Source organism: Anopheles marshallii, chromosome 3 (genome assembly GCF_943734725.1).
Source record: "Anopheles marshallii chromosome 3, idAnoMarsDA_429_01, whole genome shotgun sequence".
Classification (NCBI taxonomy): domain Eukaryota; kingdom Metazoa; phylum Arthropoda; class Insecta; order Diptera; family Culicidae; genus Anopheles; species Anopheles marshallii.
The window spans coordinates 27,086,773-27,104,772 of NC_071327.1; the positions used below are offsets into that span (position 1 = coordinate 27,086,773).

The following is an 18,000-nucleotide window of genomic DNA, read 5'->3' on the forward strand; positions in this document are numbered from 1 at the left end:
GAATCTGCCGGGTAATGGGTTCAACATTAAACAGTTTGTAGATAATTGTTGCATGTTGCAACGATAATCGAGTGTTGTGTAACATCCTGCTCGCCACATCAATACACTGTATTGTTCGGTGCTTTTTTTATTGCAGTGTGGAATATTCATTCGAGTGCTAGAATTCGAGCACCGCTTTTCCACGTCCAATCCATATCATTTCGTTGTGATTTGCTTAGTGAGATAAGACACCGATAAAACGCACTACAGCACGACAGTCCCCAAATCGACCTGACATCGAGATGAGTAGTGTGCCCGTGCCTCTAGCCGCAATTTGGACTTGTTTTCCCGTGTGTGCGTGTGGAAGGTGTGGACACAAACAAAATGAAGCGAATGCGGCCAGATGGAGCGTTACGGAGCGCGCCAGCAAATGTTGTGGATAGGCGTCCTTAGAAGATGGTGTCAAATACGGCTATCGATCGGCGAATGCTTTCGTCCTTCGTGCAGCACTCGATGAACTCGTCCAGCGTTATCTTGCCGTCGCAGTTGCGATCCATTTTCTGTTTTTGGGTAGCACGGCAAAGAAAATCGAACAGGGTGAGAGTGAGGCTTCACCACGCCACAAAAACACACGGCGGACCCCATCTTACCTCAAACAGCCGTTCGACCTTATCCTTGATGGCTTGTTCCTCCTCGCATCCTTCCGGTACCTTACCCATCAGCTCGTAGATCGCGGTGACGATTTCCTTCATCTCTTCCTTGGTGATGCATCCGTCTCCGTTGATGTCGTACAGTGAGAATGTCCACTGCAGCTTCTCGTCGACGGTACCCCGCAGCAGAATCGACAGGTTGGCGACGAATTCCTGTATTCGACGAGCCACGGAAGCCGGGCAGAAGAAAACAAAAAGAGGCAAACGCAAAATTGAGACGTTCTCTTTCGACACGATGATGTGGTGCTCCAATATATGTATTACGGCTGTGGATACGCTACCTCAAAGCTTAATGAGCCATTCCGGTCCAGGTCGATGGAATTGAAGACGTAGTGAGCGTACTGACCGCTGCTCGCTATTAGTTTACATTCGGCGACGAGTTCGGGGACGAGTCGAACCGGGATGTTATTTATTTCGTGCACATCCATCCATACACGCGCCATTTACGATGAAAATCCGGAAGCGTACCAGAGAGAGAGAAAGAGAGAGCGAAAGAAAAGAAAGAAATAGTGACACTGTTAGCTATAATCGACTGTTTGGATAGATGCACGAACTGGGAACAAACAAACAGCCGCCAATAAGATCTCACTGGCCGTTGACATGCAGGGTGTTGTGTTAAATGAAATTAGATGCAATCATGATATGAACCGGGCAGTTGATTGATAAGTTTTGTGAAGTGAACAGTGTGTTATATTTAAACGAAACTAATTTAATAATAATCGTTATCTAAATGAACACAAATTTAATTAATTAAATTAAATATTTTTCATGATTCTTAATTGTTTATCTGATTGTGTTATTTGTAAATCATATTTTACATATTTCTTTTGCATTACTTTAATTAATAAAAAAATGTACGGAAGGAAATATATTACAGCATTTGGTAGAGTGTGCAATTTTAATATTAGTTAACAAAAAGTGTTTCTACTGTATGTTACGTTATTAATTTACATTAGTACTAAAGTATCTTGAAAAACAGCAATAGTATTCACCCTTGGCAAAAATAAAAATAAAATAACACACATCCAAAGTAAATGATATCATCCGATTTAAGCAGTTACGTAGATCCGTAGACAACGTTTATCGTTAAATTCGAACCCTTTTGCTCTAATTAGAGGACAAATCGTTGAGCCCGCTCGATGGGTTAATGATCCTGCTGCGAAATGTCCACATTTTCAACCATCATATGTAGGGATTTTCACAACGGCTAATAAATGACACATACCCTCCATTTTGAATTGGGATAATGGTCCCTGATCGCCGAGCTTTTCGGGCACCATTTGAAAAACAGCACGATAGTGGGAAAAATTTAGCATTCCAAATGAAGTCGTTCGGAATCGTTTGAGTCTGGTGGATAGAACCCCTCCGAACGGTTGGTTTAATGAGATTGTTCCAAGCTAGAGCTTAATGCTAATGTTAATGACTAATTCCTTTGTCCCGGTGGGTGTTATCGATAAAGTAGAGTCGAGTCTGTTTAACCGACAGTAAAGAAATGTGTGTCGAATGCTATATTTCACCGTAATTTATCTACAATTTTCCTAATGATGGTGAATTGTTTAAAAGCTTTATTTATCATTTGACGCTAGTTAGTACTGATGGTGTCAAATTAACAACATGTACGGGGATATTATGCGTAATTCTGTTCTACAATGTATTTTTAACTCCTATACAAGGATAATAGTTGTGTGAGATTCTGTTCATACATTGGTCAACCAGGCGCCGCCATCACGTTGATGCTACAACGTACTGGGCGCCTCCATCACGTTGATGCTACAATGTACTGGGCGCCTCCATTACCTTTTGCTGGCAAGCGCAACCAGGCGTCTCCATCGCAGTTTCAGCTCATCTCCAAACAGTTCCACGAAATGGTGTCCCATCGATGGGACAAAAAAGAAGAACGAAAAAAAAACCATTTCACCCTATCTCGCTCCCGGCATATGTACATTACCACATTGTGTGTGTTCCGTAATAGCGCTGTGGTGTTTAAAAGCTCTCCGCACACCAAACGGCGCCTGGGCAAGATATATGAGCACCGGGGTAAAAGATTTACGTCAAGCACGGACGCAGCACGGAGGAAAATTGACATCGCACTCTAAATGATACCATGTGTACCTCCGGGCAAATCGTCGCTCGTGGTGCAAGGTAAACAGCCGGTCCACCATTTTGTGAAGTCAACCGATAAATAGTGCTTTTGCGCTGGAAACAACGAGAGCTACCAAAATCCTTTTCGTTGGCTCGGTGTGAGTGATACCGGCACTAGGGAATATGCTGTCAACAAACTTTCCGCTCGGAATGGTTAGCAGAAGCTCGATCTGTGCTTAATTTATGCGCTAAGATTAGCGACGATTTCGCCGACCCCGCAACCCCGGCCCCCCGCACCTGTAGGTAACGGTTCGTAAGGCTTTTTTCGTCCGGATTTAAAGTAAGGTTTCCCGACGAGATTTATGCTTCGGTTGTTGAAATTGATGGTGCGCTAATGGTTCCACTGGTAGGCCTGTTTAGTTGTGGCCACAAAACCCCGAACCGAACCGCGCCTTAGTGTGTGTGTTTGTGAGGGTAAAATGTGAGCCACTCCATATCTGGGCCCTGTGCGGCAAATAAATGGTACCAACTATTCAGAGTGGCCATGTTTTGTGCGGCAGAAGTAAGACGAGGGAAAAAAGTACATAAACAATCTTATGAGTGTTGTATTCGTTACTGTAAACCATCGGCCATCCGCAACCGGGTGCGGAATTTCATAGAAACGGTGGCGTTCATTCGCATATACCCCATCGATTATTGTGCCGGTCGGCCTTTTTTTTACGATTCCGGCAGGACCCTGGCCGAACCTTCACCGATGGTATCAAACCTTTCGCTTTCGGGAAAACCATTTCCAATTCCGGTCCGCACACTTTAAGTTTGCCCGGAAGAAATGATTTAGCCGTTACGACACACGCAACTGATAAGAAGAGGTTCGGTATCGGAAGCCTAAAGCCGGCCAGCTACGGTTCGGTGTTGTTTTTTCGGCTACCGGATTGTTGGTGCTTTGATTTTTATGACCCCTTGAGCGGTTGACGAGGAAACAAAAGGGCACCACCAGGCAGGATTCCATCAGTGTGTTGACCTTTAGCCGAGAGACGAAATGTTGAAGGACCTTTTTCCACAACACCGATGGTAAGGAAAGGTCAAATTTATGGTAATTTTCACACGCAATCGGTCGTGTAACTGACCAACATAGAACGTGAAAAGTAAAAGAAGGTATCGATGGAAAGGAAATACAAACGCGTCGAAGCAAATTGAAATGAAATGGAGAACGTGGGCAAACGAGACGAATGAAGACAAGTGACACCTTTTGCGTGACCAGGTGTGTAGCCCTTTGGTCCAGTTGTAGCTCGCGTTGCGTGGTCAACTATCATTTACCATCACTGACCAGCCTCATAAAAATCCCCTTTTGACCAAGATTTCATCCTTCGGTATGGATCCTGTGTGCGTTGTACGGAAGGAGCATTTTCAGTGCATAAAATAAAACACTATGCCGCAGCTTGCCGCTAACCTCTGCACTGCCACATCCGGCTCGTGTACACACCGTACCATGATGATGAAATTATTGAGTGAAATTTCATGTCGCAAATATGGTTATTTCGTTTCCCCATTTCGTTTTTGCCATCTTTTCCAATTCTGGCTGCCAGTGGTGTGTAAAATGGTTTCTCCATCAGCATTACATCGGTCGCCACCCAACTCCGGTAGCATCGTGCGAGGGGGCGAGTGGTGAGCGATCGCGTAAATGTTCGCGTTTTGTGCGAATTTTCCCTCACAGACGGACATCATTGCCACTGTCTGGTTGCGCTGCCTACCTGTTTTTACGTTGCTGTTGTGTATTAAATCCAAAAAAACCGAAGGCATACCATAAGCCCATCGCCGAAATGTGGTGTGAATAACATAACGAAGGTGCGGCAGATTGGTCGCCCGAAAGGGTCATAGTCGATTGTTGTTTTGTTTGTTGGTAACGCGTGTTTAAGGTGCGGTATTTCCACATTACGTTCGTCAAGGATGTTCCTTTTGCGAATATGATTAAATTAAGCTTCATTTTGTTTCGAATTAAAAAGGGCTTTAAGAAGCCTTATTCGAAATGTGGCTTTAATTTCGATGCTGTTGCAAATTTCGAGGAACTAATTTTGTGAAGTAAAATTCAAACTTTAATAATGTAAAATTTAACTAAAGTTTCACTACACTTTGATATTCCTGAAGTTAATTTACTAAATGGTGGACATAATAAGACTACCCTTTGTAAAAAGTAAAGCATCATTAATGTTTTTTATTCGTCGTACGTATAATGTTTTCGATTATGTATTATTTAAAAATATGAGAAAAATTAAACAATGTTAAAAGTATATTAAAATACACATAAAAACATACAGCTTGAATTTTTCTTGTAAAGAAAAAAAAACAGCTAAGTTACAAATTTATGAAAATTAACCAAAATATTTTCATGTTACACTGTCCAGAAACTGTAACTGTGGGACGGAGTGTCTTATAAACTAAAACGTGTAAAGCCCCCAAAAAAGTTGACATTACAAACATATTTTTGATTCTATAATCCAACTTTATACATCTTAAGCATCGTATGATTATTTGAAAAAACGGTTAAATAGGTACAACTTGCACTATCTACCTCATAAAAGGACAAGAATTGAGGACAGTTTTTATAGGATGAACTGAAGGATTACAATGGACACTTTATCCACATCTCCGGTAGGTAAAGAGGGCAGGGTTGAGGAGGCCGATGGTGTAATGGTAGCGGTGCAGGTAGCCTCACGAACGGATCGATCCAAAATCCTATTCGGACAAATCTCCCGTAGCAAGAACTAACTGTCCGGCTACGTGGTAAAATTAAGTCTAGAAATGGCAGGTGCGACCTATAGAAGGTTATTACGCCAAGAAGAGAGGAGAGAGAGACCTACATCTGCATCAGAAATCCCATTGTACGTCGATTGATTTTAATCAAAGTTAAGTAATGGTAATTGCAGTTGAAAAACACTATAATCGAACCTTCCTACTTTGACGGTTTAGCGAGCTTATCGTTGCGCAAACTTCGTGCTTAAGCGGAAATGTTTATGCTAAATTAAGCACCCTTCCCTAAGTAGCTCATTAAAACCCGCATCATAAATCATGGTTTTGGGCGAAAATTTGCACACTGACCACCATTCGGGTGTCACCATTAAAACCGGAAGCGTAATGGTGCGCACATAATTAAGCACCGCATTCCGCCAAAACAATAACATGTTGCATTGAATAATCCCAAAATGCAAAAGCAAACGCCAACCATAAGCACCCATCGCGGGAGGACAAGATTAACAGATGTTTCCTCGCGATCGAATGCGGGAATGGCGAAGGGATGTCACAGCAGCGGGTGAAGCAATGAAGCAGCAAAGGCAGCCGGTTTGGTTTTGAATAATCATAATTTACATAATTATGTTTCCTCCCGGACGGGACGGTTAGCTGTAGAACGTGCCAGCTGAAGGATGTGCCACCACAGGGACGCTGGAATTCATTTAGGACACACGGACCCCCTGGTGATGTGGTTTTCGTGGTGTTGGTGACAATACAGTTGCGGCATTCGGCACAATTCGTCAACGGACTATGCGGAGGTATATTGGGGAAAAAAGTCGCTCCCGATGATGACGGACGGATATGAGCATTGGATAGTGTTGTGTCCGAATTGACTTTTTTGTTGTTGTTGGTTGCTTTTGTCTGCAGTACACGGTCGAGTCCCGGACGAGCGTACCCGGGAGTCGAAAATTTGGCAATTCATTTCGACGACATGCCACTTATGAATATTTATCGGATGATTTAATTCTCTTCTTCTATCTTCCTTTGTGTCTTATGTGTTTGTGGTGTTGAAACTTCTTTTTTGCTCTACTTCTTCTTTTTTTCTCTTTTGTTCGACTTCACTTGGTGAGATGGAGTTTTTATTTGTCATTCGGATTTTGTTTTTTTTTTCTTTGCTTCATTTACAGTTCGGAAAGCTAGACAAAGCCGAGAAAGTTTGCACTGGGTGCAGAATAAATCGAAAATTTTCCATTTGAATAATTTTCGCCACAACTCAGGGTAAAGTTTTCTTTTGCTTGCAAAATGTGTTCCAACCAATAGCGAAATGTAGTTAATTGTCTAAAAAGCCTTGTTCATTACTAAAAAGTTGGATATAGTTTTTCTTTAACTAAATAATAAAAAGTCATCTCTTTAATTGTAAAATTTTTTCCCCCAATTTTCAACAATCATTTCGAAGCTTAAAGATGAAGTTGGTTTGAAATTTCATAAAACAACTACATACACATATTTTTTGCTACCCCTTTGAAGTTGCTTTTACAATCACGCACTGTACTGTGCTGCATGGATGGCGAAAATATTCCATTTCCATTTATTCACAGAAACGAAACCGACAGTTATTAATTTTAATTGCACACCCAGTGCAACACACTTCGTGGCATTGTATACGACCAAAAAAAACATCCAATCTTCTGTCGTTCCTCACTCAACGCTGGGTTATGTCGGTACTGTGTGATGGAATTTTGGTTATTCCTAGTCCGGACTGTACATTGCCACATCATTCAACTATTTCCTGCGCCATTCTCAACAGAACAGTTGAAAAGAGATATGTTTTTTTTTACGCTCGTTTATGCCTTTGAAACTAAATAAATTTTACTCTTCGATATGGCAAAGCATGGTAAAAAATAAACCGATTGCAACTTGAGCCCTGTTGTTTTATGGACGGTTTGAGAACTGGTCTGATGCGATGGGAGGCGTGCTAAAATGGAGAAATGGAAACATGTTAACTGACAGCATCGAATTACTTGTGCGAAGCGCAAAACACTTTGACCGGTCGGGAAAGGTTTCCCGGGCGAAAGTTTACGCTGGAGCCATACCGCAACCGACATCGCAGACCGGTGGAAGGGTGATGAAGCCATACGAAGTAAGCGCTCGGTAGAGTCGGTTGGTAAATTTGAACATATAACAACTTCAATAAAGGAAGAAGGCAAACAAAAAAAAAACAACAACTACTGCCCAAAAAACCAAAAGGGGCGAAATTGAATCTGTCGGTGGGTGGTAGCCTTCTCCGGCAATATACAAAACATTACCAACTGCGAAAGCTTCCACCAACTGCATGAGACGCCTGCATGAAACTGATTCCGATAGACAGCTGAAATATTCTTTTTTGTTGCGTTTTTTTCTGCGTTCCACCTTGCAGGAGGGTTTCCTTTTCCGTTATTGATTTTAACGCCACAGACGAGATGAAGTTTATGTAAATATATCCATCCATTCATCCATCCAGCCGTGGAACACCCGAGGAGTGCGTTTACCGTTTTGGTGGATTCGTTTCCGAAGGGAGGTGCGATCTTTGCATTCGTTTTTCCTGCACCGAACCGCCGTATGTCTATCGGCGTGCGAATGAATATTTATGATAACTGTGTAGGTTGGCCGAGTTTACTTCATCGTGTAGCCGTAAATTTGAAGATCGATGGTTTCACATTTTACACTACCGATGGTAGACGATCCGACCAATAAGGTCGGCGCAGTCCCTCTGTGGAACTATTCATCTGCTCTGGGTGGTTTGTGTTTCCTTGTTCCATCCTCTGTGTAAATGTATTTTTGTGTGTTATTTTTTCTCTCGTAAAATCAATTGTTTATCCGGGGGTTCTTCGTTTGCATTGTTAATTTATTGCCCTAGTTCTATTAAATTCCCTACTAGAAACAGATTTCAATTGATATGAGAATTTTTAAATAAATTGTTAAATTATATTTTTCAATTTACCAGATTGTGAGGAAAAACTTAGAAAATTAGTGCTTTACCATAATCCTTTCAATAAGGCGTTATTTTGAAGTTTGGCACTAAATGTCAACCGTAGTTCAAAAGTAATGTTCAGGGTCAAGCATAGCTGTCTGTTGCTGCGAACAAAAACTTTTGTCCGGTAGTTGAGAAACTATTCTAGTTGGTGGATTTTGTGGAACCATTTTACATCCCTTCGGGGGGTTTTTTGGCTGTTTTTCCATCATTCCTGCCATCATGGACGGTACCGGTTAACTTTATCCTGCGACAATCACAAGAACAAATAACAACTTTTGGGCGCTACATTCTTGAAGTTTGGTGCGTATGCTCTTCGTGTTTAAGAGGATATATCATGCACGGTTCGTATGTTTGGATAAGGTTGTTTGCAGATTTTCTCTCTCTTCTTGGCCTTCTAGGTCACGCCTGCCATTTCTGGCTTGCTAGACATAATTTTTACCACATAACCGGATAGTCACCCCTTGCTACGAAAGATTTGTTCTGATGGGATTTTGGACCAATCTTGTCGTGTGAAAACCGGTCCCGCTTCCAATACACCACCGGCTGTCCCTATGTTTAAAGCTTACTTTTAGAGAATAGAACAGAGAACTACTTGTGTCACTGTTTGTTGCTTATAATGTCCAATGCACTAATATTTCGACATGGGTATGATGTAAGGAGATTAGAAACATATTATTTTCTGAATCATTCAGTTTAATTAATCTTAATATATCTTTTAGCTAGATAAAAGATTCTAAATATATGAAAACTAAAGAATCTTCAAAGGATCTGTATGAATTTTCACTAGTGGCGAAAGTAATTCTAATTTGTAATATTTGCGATGTGATCAGTTTGGCTTTCTCTTTGCTACTGTTTATTCAACTGTCTCCTTGAGTTCATTTTACAATTCATGCGTTCATGCAACTTAATTCTACCATAGTTCATATTCCTAACATGTTGCGTCCTGTTTACATATATAGCTCCTAGAGTTGTGCGAAGATAGATAAACAAAACAAAACTATAATTTGACATATTTACAAACTAGCTAAACCCTAGAAATCCAACATTCCGGCCACCAAAAGAGAATTCTTTTAATCTAGTACTAATTCTATAATTCCAATTCTTGTTTGATTTAATTCCTGTAGCCGTTTAATTCGTGTAACTAATTCCTATTGTTTACTATGTGATCGGCAGTGTAAACATTGCATATGTCAGTCGTGACAATGATCCTACTTCCATTCTAGCACGTAGTTTGGTTGTGAGCAGACTGATCCTCTATAGGATTTGGTGAAAGTAACCAGCTGATTGTGATATTTCAATTTCACTACGTGAATTGAGGGATAAGTGATTTGGCATTGCTATAGTTGTGTGAGCACGGTGAAACACAACGATCGTCGCCTAGCACCACAGGCACGAATTTAGTTCAAACGTGTATTACGTAGGCGTTTGTGAGAGACACTCTGTTCCTGTTCCGCAATTGTGCACGTTTAGTTCACGTGTCGTGAAGGTTGTGAGTTGATGCGCCGCATCAACGAAAAGGCGTAATTGGTTTAGCGTTCTGAAGAGCGTAGCGTCACTTTACCATCGCCATCGCGAAAAGTGACCATCTTTTCGAACAGTCGTTCCTTCACCAACACAACAGTCGTTCCCGCCATCATTTGAAGGACTTGCATGCAAGATAGCAAGTTGTAACGATCGTCGACCCTACAGCCGTATCTAAGTATTAGTGAAGTGCGTTAAGATGGAAAAGAAAATTAAAGCCGCGCAGTTAAAAAGGCGCCAAGCTCAAACGCTGATCAAGAACATTGAGCAGTTTAAATTGAACTATTCTGATAGTGATGTGAATGAAATTCCCGTGTGTTTGGAACAGTTGGAGCAACATAATGCCAATTTTATGGATGCAATCTCCAAACTCGAAGAGTTGGATGAGTCCGCGGAATCTCTAGAAACGTATTTGCAAGAAAGGTGTGAAATGGACAATGTGTATCGCAAAATAAAGGGATTCTTGCTTCAGAAGCAGCCATGTGAAGCAAATCCGCTAAATGCTTCAGTGTTGTTTGCGAACACGAGTGTTGGTTCGTCGGGTCATTCGGGACCAAGCTTACGACTCCCGAAAATCGGATTACCATCCTTCGATGGTGATTCAACGAAGTGGCTCTCCTTCCGTGATCGATTTGTATCGATGATCGATTCGTCAGCAGAGATTCCTCCGATCATGAAACTTCAGTACCTGTTGTCTTCACTGAAGGGGGAAGCCGCTTTGCTCTTCGAGCACACCACGCTGATAGCAGACAATTACGCTGGCACCTGGGCCGCAATGTTGAAAACCTACGACAACCCGCGTATGTTGATCCGGCAATATCTGCGGAAAATTCACCATCTCCCAGCGGTAAAATCGGAATCTGCGGATGAATTGGCACACCTGGTCGTCGAGTTTAAGCGTCATGTAGACGGCTTAGAAAAGCTGAAGGAACCTGTCGACAGTTGGGACGCTCCGCTCACCACCTTGATGTTCTTCAAGCTGCATCCCTCGACTATGCTGGCTTGGGAAAAGCATTCGTCGCAAGCACCTCGAGATAAGTATAAGGATCTCATCGAGTTCTTACAAAGTCGTGTAATAATTCTCAGGTCAACTCGGGAATTCTCGGAAGACATAAAGGTCAATGCGGCAATGGGGGCCGGCGGCGAGCGAAAGGTTGGATCCAGACCGAAATCTGCCGTGAATGCAGCGACAACACAGCAATCGACGCATGGCCAGTCCAACCGCATGCAGCTACCTTGCCCGTTGGGTTGCGAAGAGGCGCACAATCTTCGCAGCTGTCCTGAGTTCCTGAAAGGGGATGTCCAGCGTCGTCGAGAAGTGGTGGCGAAGGAGCAGCTATGCTTCAACTGCCTGAACCAAAACCACCAAGTGAGATCATGTAAGTCACTTAATCGTTGCATTACGTGCAACGCCAGACATCATAGCTTACTACATGACAACACACGTCCGAAAGTGTCGATGGCGGCAAAGGCCGAACAAGCGATGTCATTTCTTGAGACGTCATTGCTTTGGGTGGTCGATGACCATGGTATTCGGCATGAAGCACGAGCGCTCTTGGATTCAGGATCCATGTGCAACTTCATTTCGGAATCCTTAGCGCAAAAGTTGCTTACCACGCGATCAAAGGTTAGTGTTTCGATCATAGGTATCGGTCAAGCGGTACAACAGGTTAACCGATCTGTCGTTGCTGCAGTGCAATCGAAGTCAGGGCAGTTTGCATCCACTATGGAATTTCTGATTTTGAAATCACCGTCTGCTGAGATTCCAATAACACCGATCGACACAACATCATGGAAGATTCCGACTGTCACGTTAGCAGACCCATCATTCCACATCCCAGGGAAGATCGATATCGTCATCGGTAGTGATGCATATTGGGAAATGCATACTGGAAAAAAGCGTGCACTAGGTAGAGGCAGACCATGGTTGGTAGAGACGCCCTTTGGTTGGACAGTCTCTGGGAATACTTCCCACACATCGGCTTCGAGCCATCGGTCCTGCCTCACCACCGTCAGTCAAGCTTCACTTGACACTATGCTGCAACGCTTCTGGGAAACAGAAAGCATCCTAGAAGGTCCCGCGTTGTCCATAGAAGAGGACCAATGCGAGAAACACTATGCGGCCACTACAACGCGTGATAGCCAAGGTCGATACGTAGTAAGCTTGCCGCAGAAGACCGATTCTGATATTGTACTGGGACAATCTAGAGCGATAGCCGATCGACGGCTCGTTGCCGTTGAACGACGATTGTTGAACAATCCTGAAATGGACAGAGAATATAAAAGGTTTATGTCCGAATACGAAACATTGGGACACATGAGAAAACTCACCGAACCTGTTGATGATAGTGCTCCGCACTATTACATCCCTCACCATGCGGTGGTGAAGGAAACGAGTACGACCACGAAGGTACGTGTTGTCTTCGATGCATCCTGCAAGACAACATCTGGGTACTCGTTAAACGATACGCTGCTCATAGGCCCTACGGTACAAGATGATTTGTTTACGATCATCTTAAGGTTCAGAAAGCACGCCATAGCCCTAGTAGCAGATGTCGAAAAGATGTATCGACAAGTTCGTCATTGTGAAAGTGATCACAAACTGCTACGAATTCGGTACCGAGAAAGATTCACCGACCCGATAGCAACGTACGAGTTGCAAACAGTTACCTACGGCACTGCCTCAGCGCCATTTTTGGCCACACGCACGTTGCAACAGATTGCACACGACCACAAGGGCCAGTACCCCAAAGCAATAGATCCAGTTCTACACGACTTCTATGTGGATGATTTATTGACCGGTGCAGCGGATCTGGCAGATGCCATCGAAGTGCGCAAGCAAATTTCGCAAATGCTGGATTCAGCCGGCTTTGCATTGAAGAAGTGGGCATCAAATGTTCCTGCTGCACTACGAGATGTCCCACTAGAGGATCTTGCGATCAAAACGATGCACGAATGGCAGGATGGCCAAGCAGTATCAACGCTAGGGTTGGTTTGGGAACCAGCCAATGATATGTTCTGCTTCAAAGTCAATCTTCCACCACCTGCTGAAGTATTAACGAGAAGTCTGGTCTTGTCGTATACGGCAAGTATATTCGACCCTCTTGGGCTATTGGGTCCGACCATCATCCTGGCTAAGATGTTCCTGCAGCGATTATGGAGTCTGAGGCATGATGGAAATGCTTGGGATTGGGATCGTGCATTACCGGGCGAGCTTCAGGAAGAGTGGAGAAGTTTCCACTCAACGCTATATTTGCTACGCACAGTACGTGTGCCTCGTTTTGTGTCCCAGGCTGAAATGGTTAGCCTACAATTGCATGTATTTGCTGATGCATCGCAAATTGCATATGGAGCTTGCTGCTATGTGAGAGCAGAATCCATGGGGTCAACTACGGTGCGGCTATTAGCTGCCAAATCAAAGGTCGTTTCTCGGGCAAACACCCATTCGATTGGCAGATTGGAGCTGTGCGCCGCACGATTAGCGACGCAATTGTTCCAGAAAGTGAGTCGAGTGCTAACGACATCTACGATGACTATCTGTTGGACCGACTCGATGACAGTCATGTACTGGCTGAAGTCTCCTCCTCGTCGATGGAAACCATTTGTGGCCAACAGGGTGGCCCAAATACAGGAGGAAACGAGGATATCATGCTGGCGTCATGTTCCGGGGTGTCATAACCCGGCAGATGACATTTCACGGGGACTAAAGCCAGACGAGTTGCTGAAGTGTGATCGGTGGTGGCATGGACCACATTGGTTGGTTCTCGGCGAAGATGAATGGCCACAATCGGTACCACTACCCATGAAGGATGACGGTGACATCGAAGAACGAGCAAAGGTGTCACTAATTGTCATAGCGAAGTGTGAATTCCGTGACAAACTCTTTGAACGGTTCTCGTCATACAGCAAACTGAGACGAGTAATGGGTTACTGCTTGCGATTCATCGAATGCAGCCGAGCAAGCAAGGTATCAACGAGCAAGTCCAACAAGCCGACTTCTATCAAGGAGTTGGAAAATGCTGTTCCTTCGCTTACAGCGACGGAACTGCGCAGTGCGGAACTGAGGTTGTGCCAGCTGGCACAACGGGATTCATTCGCGATAGAGCTGGACGACCTGCAACGAGGGAAACGTGTTGGTGAAACATCGAAGCTAAAGTGGTTGTCACCGTACCTTGATGAAGGAGGTATGCTACGCATCGGTGGCCGGCTGGGAAATGCAAACATTTCCAAGGATGTTAAGCACCCCGTCATCCTTGCGGCATCACATCACCTATCTACACTGTTAGTATCAGCATATCATCTGCAGTTACTACATGCTGGTCCGCAGTTGATGTTGGCAACGATTCGACAACGTTTCTGGTTGATTGGTGGTCGAAATCTTGCAAGGAGCGTTTACCATCGATGTCACACTTGTTTTAAGAACAAGCCGGTATTGGTGAAGCAGGCAGTAGCTGATTTGCCTGAATCACGAGTGACACCGACGAGACCATTTGCAGTAAGCGGTGTGGACTATTGCGGACCATTTCTTCTGAAATCAACGATCCGGAACCGGAGTCCAACAAAGGCATACATCGCGATCTTCGTGTGCTTCTCAACGCGGGCAGTTCACATCGAGTTGGTGAGCGATCTCACCACGACAGCGTTTTTGGCAGCATTACGTCGTTTTGTCGCACGCAGGGGCAAGGTATCTGAGTTACACTCAGATAATGCGACCACGTTTAAGGGAGCAGCCCACGAATTGAACCGCATTTATAAAATGTTGAAAGCTGATGATAGTGATAGGAGATTAATTTTTGATTGGTGTGCGGAAAATGAAATGCGATGGAAGTTCATTCCCCCACGGGCGCCTCATTTTGGAGGACTTTGGGAGGCAGCAGTGAAATCAGCGAAAAGGCACATAGCTAAAACGATAGGAGTTAGTAGGATTACGCAAGAAAACATGCTTACCCTTCTCGCGCAAGTGGAACAATGCCTCAATTCACGTCCGTTAGTACCATTGTCGAATGAACCGGCCGATTTAGAAGTCTTAACTCCAGGCCATTTCTTAGTAGGGTCCAATATGCAAGCGGTACCAGAGGTTGACTTTAGTAATCGTCAAGACAACCGATTGACAGAATACCAGCTCGTGCAGAAACATGTACAAACGATTTGGGCACGATGGTACCCAGAGTACTTACAGCAACTCCAGGCTAGAGCAAAACACGCTAACGCGTCACCGATACAGTTAGAAGTGAACCAATTGGTGATTATAAAGGAAGATAACGTGCCACCTAGTGTGTGGCCGAAAGGGCGAATAATAGCACTGCACCCAGGTAAAGACGGCGTAGTAAGAGTTGTAACGTTACGCACTGGGTCAGGAAAGGAAATTGTTAGAGCAGTGAGTAGACTTGCGCTTTTACCAAATCCTATAGAGGATCAGTCTGCTCACAACCAAACTACGTGCTAGAATGGAAGTAGGATCATTGTCACGACTGACATATGCAATGTTTACACTGCCGATCACATAGTAAACAATAGGAATTAGACTAGATAGGAATATCTCCTATCTAGAACAGATAGGAATAGGTGGACTGTATCCATAGGTCGCTGGTTCAAATCCGGTTCGAAGGACCAAAAATGTATGAATTTTCACTAGTGGCGAAAGTAATTCTAATTTGTAATATTTGCGATGTGATCAGTTTGGCTTTCTCTTTGCTACTGTTTATTCAACTGTCTCCTTGAGTTCATTTTACAATTCATGCGTTCATGCAACTTAATTCTACCATAGTTCATATTCCTAACATGTTGCGTCCTGTTTACATATATAGCTCCTAGAGTTGTGCGAAGATAGATAAACAAAACAAAACTATAATTTGACATATTTACAAACTAGCTAAACCCTAGAAATCCAACAGGATCAATACAAATCGTCAACATGTTTGCATCATGAGAGACTCCTTCGATTCTAGCTGAAGTCTTAAAGCGAACTGAAAAGCGCTATAAAAATGGAACATTTCAGCTGCATCAATCTTTACCACATATGTGCAAAGTTTCAAATACCAAAGAAAAAATTCTTAGAATAATGAATCTCCACAGACTCAGAAATTTAGACATTCATGAATCTAAAAAAAAACCATTAACAGAGTCAGAAAACAGAAAATAGTCTTCAGTGAAGCGTTACTTCACTTGAGTGAAGAGTTACTTGAGTTGACGGATGATTTCAATGTAGTTTTACTGAAGATTATATAACATTTTTTGGTTTTCTAAAGATGCGTCAAGCACCACATTAATTGCCAGTGCAATTCATTGAATGAATGTGCACGAATGTGAATTTTTTTTTGCATCTTCTTAGACATTGCAACATCAAGAGGTTTTGGCCTGTCAAGTCGTAATTTTTCATCATGGTACATTATAACATCAACAAAGGAATTTTCTAGCCTTGATTCAGACCTCGACCATCCTCAGTATGGTAAGGTAATCATTTGCCATGGATACCACACCGGTAAACAAACAACCTGTTGCACTGTGCCGTCTGCATCACACAACTTATAACATCATACCTTGCCGAGTTATGAAGTGTTGTGTACACAATAAATGTCTCATAAACTTACGTTACAACACCTCCCTCCAAACGATTTGAGCGTCGCGAAAAACCATTGGTCCCATCCGAAGACAAACAGCCATTCTGCACCAGACCAGACAATTCATGTCACCTAATGGCGTGCCCGTCAAGCGTTATATGCTTTAGTTGGCATTTATTGCAATCGCACAACTCACCAATTGTGGTTCACCGGGTATCGTGTGCGTGTGCGTGGTCGAAACATCCGAATCAGCATCGCGGAACGCAGCGTTTCAGCGCAATAATCGCTGATCGCCATCACTTAGAGGCTTAGCGTCGTCGCACAACTTCACACGAACATCACACGCATTCGAAACAGATAGGGAAAAGTTGGTACGAGAAATGGCGATGGCAAAAACCTTGATACAAATAATCCTGCCAGTACGTGAGCCTTCCCCAATTCCCGTCGTGCAGCAAATGAATCGCAACCAATGTGTGTAATGATGACGGAAAGCTATCACAAGCTTCAGCAAATCTTCCTCAAAGCTTACGAAGCCCATAATTCTTTCGACTTCCCAGAGCGGCTTCGTGAAATCTTGTTTATAGCACACATAATTGAATTACATGCGATACTTTCCAAAAATAAATGACATCACCTGTTCCACAACTCGCGAATTGAAATAACATCCACGCCACGCCCGGTATCCAGGCTGGTTACCGGCTTTTCTTACGGCGTAGAAACTTTTCCCTGCATCTTTTTTTCCACTTTGTTAGCTAACAAACTTTGGTGCCGAAATGTTGACCGATTGCGAATGTGAAGAGTCCCAGCACAGGGCGAAGTTACTGACGGAAGGAACGTGCCTGCACCTTGGTTCTGTTTGTCTTCATGTAATGGAAATAATTTCTCGTGGAGTTTATGTTTCTTTCCAACATATTTGCAGACACATGTATCATTATGCCTGCGTAACATGACGATTGAATCCACATTACGGACACAGACGAGCAGGGAAAGTTTTGCGGTTTATTCTTCCCGTGACGAGCATCGGGTTGATTCCTTCAAACTCTTGAGTGGGTTAGTCTTCTTGGCACCAAGTCGTAACCATCTAGAGCAAACTCAACTTACTGAGTTTGTACTTGTTTTATGCTGGTTATAGACTTTTGGAAGGTTTGAAGTGTAATAGAAATATTAAGTGGACATACAGGGGTGATAATTCCATGGAATGTTTCCCAACATGACTATTCTTTAAGCTCCTTGACTTTGTTTAAACTTGCTATAATTATCCTAAACACTACACCACTATTTCTTCCTTCCAATATTGCCGCCATTAAAACATTTACTAGCAGCAAGGAATAGAGATGGGCAAAGCGGTTCTCTTTGGTAAACTAAAACGACCCAGTTCTTTTTCAAAACAGACTAGTAATTCGAGATT

General features: G+C 43.3%; 1 protein-coding gene across 1 annotated transcript in view; it reads right to left on the reverse strand.

Annotated features, from left to right (window-relative positions):
- Nucleotides 1-428: 428 nt before the first annotated feature.
- The window catches only part of LOC128714303 (Kv channel-interacting protein 4-like), a 28,633-nt gene continuing 11,061 nt past the window's right edge, over nt 429-18,000 (reverse strand). Inside the window, exons 3-5 of the mRNA XM_053809179.1 lie at nt 971-1,044; nt 630-842; nt 429-539 (exon numbers count right to left, since the gene is read on the reverse strand). Of these exons, the coding sequence (XP_053665154.1) occupies nt 429-539; nt 630-842; nt 971-1,044 (398 nt within the window). The remainder of the gene's footprint in view (nt 540-629; nt 843-970; nt 1,045-18,000) is intronic.